Source organism: Nymphalis io, chromosome 10 (assembly GCF_905147045.1).
Source record: "Nymphalis io chromosome 10, ilAglIoxx1.1, whole genome shotgun sequence".
Lineage (NCBI taxonomy): Eukaryota > Metazoa > Arthropoda > Insecta > Lepidoptera > Nymphalidae > Nymphalis > Nymphalis io.
This window is the reverse complement of record NC_065897.1, coordinates 5,105,923-5,109,885: the sequence shown is the minus strand read 5'-3', so window position 1 is coordinate 5,109,885 and position 3,963 is coordinate 5,105,923. Positions and strand designations below refer to the sequence as shown.

General features: G+C 33.5%; 1 protein-coding gene across 1 annotated transcript; it reads left to right on the top strand.

The window, feature by feature from the left end:
- The first annotated feature begins 301 nt into the window (after positions 1 to 301).
- Positions 302 to 1,030, top strand: LOC126771353 (histidine-rich glycoprotein-like). Its single transcript, XM_050491208.1, has one exon. The coding sequence runs from the start codon at positions 302 to 304 to the stop codon at positions 1,028 to 1,030; it is 729 nt and encodes a 242-aa protein (XP_050347165.1).
- Positions 1,031 to 3,963: the final 2,933 nt, after the last annotated feature.

The window sequence follows — 3,963 nt, the reverse complement described above, 5'->3', positions numbered from 1 at the left end:
AGGTGATTTAATTAAAATTTGTGTTTAGTAAATAAATTATTTATATATTATATATACTAAAATTGATTAAAACTGGCATAAAAACTGATAATATAAGTAATTAACATTCAACCACCATATTAGCAAATTTGTTGACAACAGCGAAACACAATTGAAAATCGGAATGGCGCGTAACGGTTCAGCGCCCAGAACTTGTCCCTGAATACTGCAATAACATTACCAAATACTTTCTTCATCTAAACTAATCGAGTATAAAAGAACCAATAATTTATACCAAAGTATAGAAACAACAGCAATCAACATGAAGTTGGTTCTAGCAATCGGTTTGCTCTGCCTTGTGGCAGTATACGCTAGAGAATTAGGCGAAGATGAGAAAGATCTTGTAGCGGCCGCGAGTGGGAAATCGCACCATCATGAAGAGGGTGGTGGCAAAGAACACCATGCCCACCATCATCACGAACATGGCGAGAAGGGACACAAGGGACACAAAGGACATCATCATCACCACAAGGGAGAACACGGTGATCATGGTAAACATCATCACGCAGGGCATCATCATGAACACGGTGGCGGCCACAAGAAGCACTGGGATGAGCACGACCATCATGGTCATCACCACGAGCATGGCCACCATCACAAAGGAGGCAAACACGGCCACCACAAGCACCATGACAAGGGAGAGAAGACCGACGGCTACCACAAGAAGTACCACAAGGACCACTTCCACAAGGACCATCACTTCTACGATGACCATCATCATGAAGGCAAGCATCACAAGCATGGACATCACCACGGTCATCACGAAAAACACGGAGGAGACCACAAGAAGGGAGGACATCATGAGAGCGGTCATCATGAACATCATCATGGCAAGCACGGCCATCATGACAAGCATCATTACGATGAGGACCATCACGGCCACAAGGGACATCACGGTCATGAGGAACATCATCATGGTCATCATGACCATGGCAAGAAGGGCGGTCACAAGGACCACAAAGAGTGGGGCTTCCATCATGGCAAGCACTGATCTCCATCTAAGCTGTGATAGTATTGATATTTTAAGGGATACGCTTGTTCTGATATCAGCATAATGAACAATAATTCTTCATTTAAAATATGAAACATTCTCTCATCTTCTCATCCTTTTCTATACAGTTAAGTTTTTAGATGACTTAATATTTCTGATATTCATCACAAAACACTTACGAAAGTTATTGTTTATTATGTTAAGTTTAGAAACTTATCGTTGCTGTCTTCTGTTATTTGTTACGGGTTTTGTTAATTTTGTATATAAGTAAATATTTTTAATAAAAGAATCGAAATATATGCTTTACTTTGAATTTCGAACACGAAGTTAATACAATTAAGTCTAAAGCGCAAGCGCGCTTACATTTTTACGTAAAACGTATACACTTATTATCAATTGTAAAAATCAATTAATTATCTTTATAGCGCTTTATTAAAAACTTTGTACTCAAAAGTATCGTTTAGTTTAACTGAGAAAGTGAAATATAAATGACAAAATAAAAATTTAGTATAAATTTTTATTTTAATGAATAATAATTTTAAAGTTTTTAGTTTAAGTGTATATGAAAACAAGTTTTTGAAGTCAGTTTTTATTTTTGTTTTTGTATTTTTATTAATAATAGCTAATAATCGTAGCCCTCAAGATGCAAACAAAATAATAAGAAAAATAATTATCACGGTTCACAATCGATGATGTTATCGAGAAATATACAGCAATAAAGTACCTATATAAAAACTCTATAGAATTTACCTTTTTATCTAAAAAACTTTGTTTTTAAGTCTTTTAAAAAAAGAAAGTAACTGCAAATTTAGACTGCTACTTTTCTACTTGTTTAAAATGCGGTATTGATTTATTTTATTTCGTGACCACAAGAAGATACCGCGGAAGTAGATAAAGGTTTTTTTAACTATTTTTTTTTAACTACCTTAAGTATACAACTTCACTGTACCAATTGTTAATGTATAACCACAATTTTCTATATCTTCTTAACTTTGTGTAATTGTTTATGTGGAAATTATTTTAATACTCTACTAGCAGCTGATTCAAGTTACAAGCTTTTTTAATAAGAAATATTATTTTGTAGGCCATTTTCAGGCTTTTATAATAAAGGGAATCGATTTTTCTGAACTAGTTAAAATCTCTAAATATTAAACTATCCGTCGTATTTGAAACAATTTTAAAAATTTTAGCAAAGAAGAATGTTTATCATATATATAGTACTTATTAAGTGAGTTTATATCAATTACTGATATTTCGGTTGTATATGTTCTTGCCAAAGTCGGCTAACATTACGATGAATATTTTTCAAGTTACCTTTCTGTATTCATGTCAATCTAAATGTCACAGTGAATCTACCTTTTTCAATCCTTATTTGGACCAAATTTAGCATAATGGATATTGTATGTGATATTAAAATAAATATATCAAATAACAAACGTATTATATTACCATTTTGTAATTATGAACTAGATACCATATTATTTATCGTACTTTAATACAATTAAAATTTTAAACTATTACCGATCGATTGGCTTGGCTACTTCCTCAACATCGTCTGAAACAAAGTTAAGTAGTGGGTAATAACCACCGTGATATGACCAACATGTGATAGATTTTCACCGAAAATCTATCACATGTGTATTCTACCAACCCGCATTAGAGCAGCGTATTGGAGTAAGCTCCAAAACTTCTCCTCAAGAGAGAGAGGAGGTCTTAGCTCAGCAGTGGGATATTTACAGACTGTTACTTACTTATATAATATATTTTTAAATACACACTCAAAGTTGTATCAGAACTCTCATTGACGTCGTATAATATATCACTTGACACTCAATACCCTTGTACCGTGACGAGCAGTTCACTCGTTATTAATGTAGATAGTTGCGTTAGTTTGTACATCACCAAAAGTTAGTGAACAGCAGTTAAGACCGGATCGTTGAACTTACAAAGTCGCTTCGGGATGTTTCGTGTATTCCGCAAAACTGAACAACGATGTACTGCTTACCTTATAAATGTTTTAGTCGAATATGTTTAATAATTAAATAAAAATAAACTTATATAAATTAATAAGCTCGTAACATTTTGTTAAGGATTTGATTGGTACTGGACCAATGTCGTGTTCTTAACCAAAGATTGTGGGTTCAAGCCCGTGCAAGCACCATTGAAGTTTCGTTTATAATCATATTTGGAATGAAGAGAAATATAAAATAAAATATAGGGAAGAAACTTGCCTGTGTAGGATGGAATTGTGTAACCAACCCGCAACGGAACAACATTGCTTAATATCTAAATCTTCTCAGAATAACGAGGAATTGAGACTTAAGTCCAACAGTGGCATATTAAGAGTCAGTCACTTTTTTTTCTACTACGTTACTCATTACTATTGTTTATATGTTAACCGTTTCGCTTGAGCATTTTTTACCTTTATTTATGTGATTGTGAAATTAATTTAATATATATAAGAAAACGGTCAAACTGAAGTTATTGTATTTTGTTTACCATTTACATTTTCCTCTTTCACCAATCCAGGTATCGTGAAAATAAATTTAGTGGTTTCTTTTTTTTATAAAATAAATACGCAAAGTTTTTCCTGATGATAAATCCTTACCACCGCGCATAAACATTGGCACTGTAAGAAAAACTAATCATCCCTTACACCACCAAACCGCCACTAACCTGTGGACCTCATTCACACTTCCATCCGGAACACAACAATATTAAGTATGGCTATTTGGCGATTGTATATGTGGTGAGTGGATGGCACTTACCCAGACGGGCCTGCATAAAGCTCTATCACCAAGGTGATTCATGTACACAATAATATAATCGTAATACTTTCATTATATAGAATAGAATAGAATATGCTTTATTGTACGCCAAAAGAGTTACAGAACTATTATAAACACAAACACAAAAGAAACGAAAACTATTTT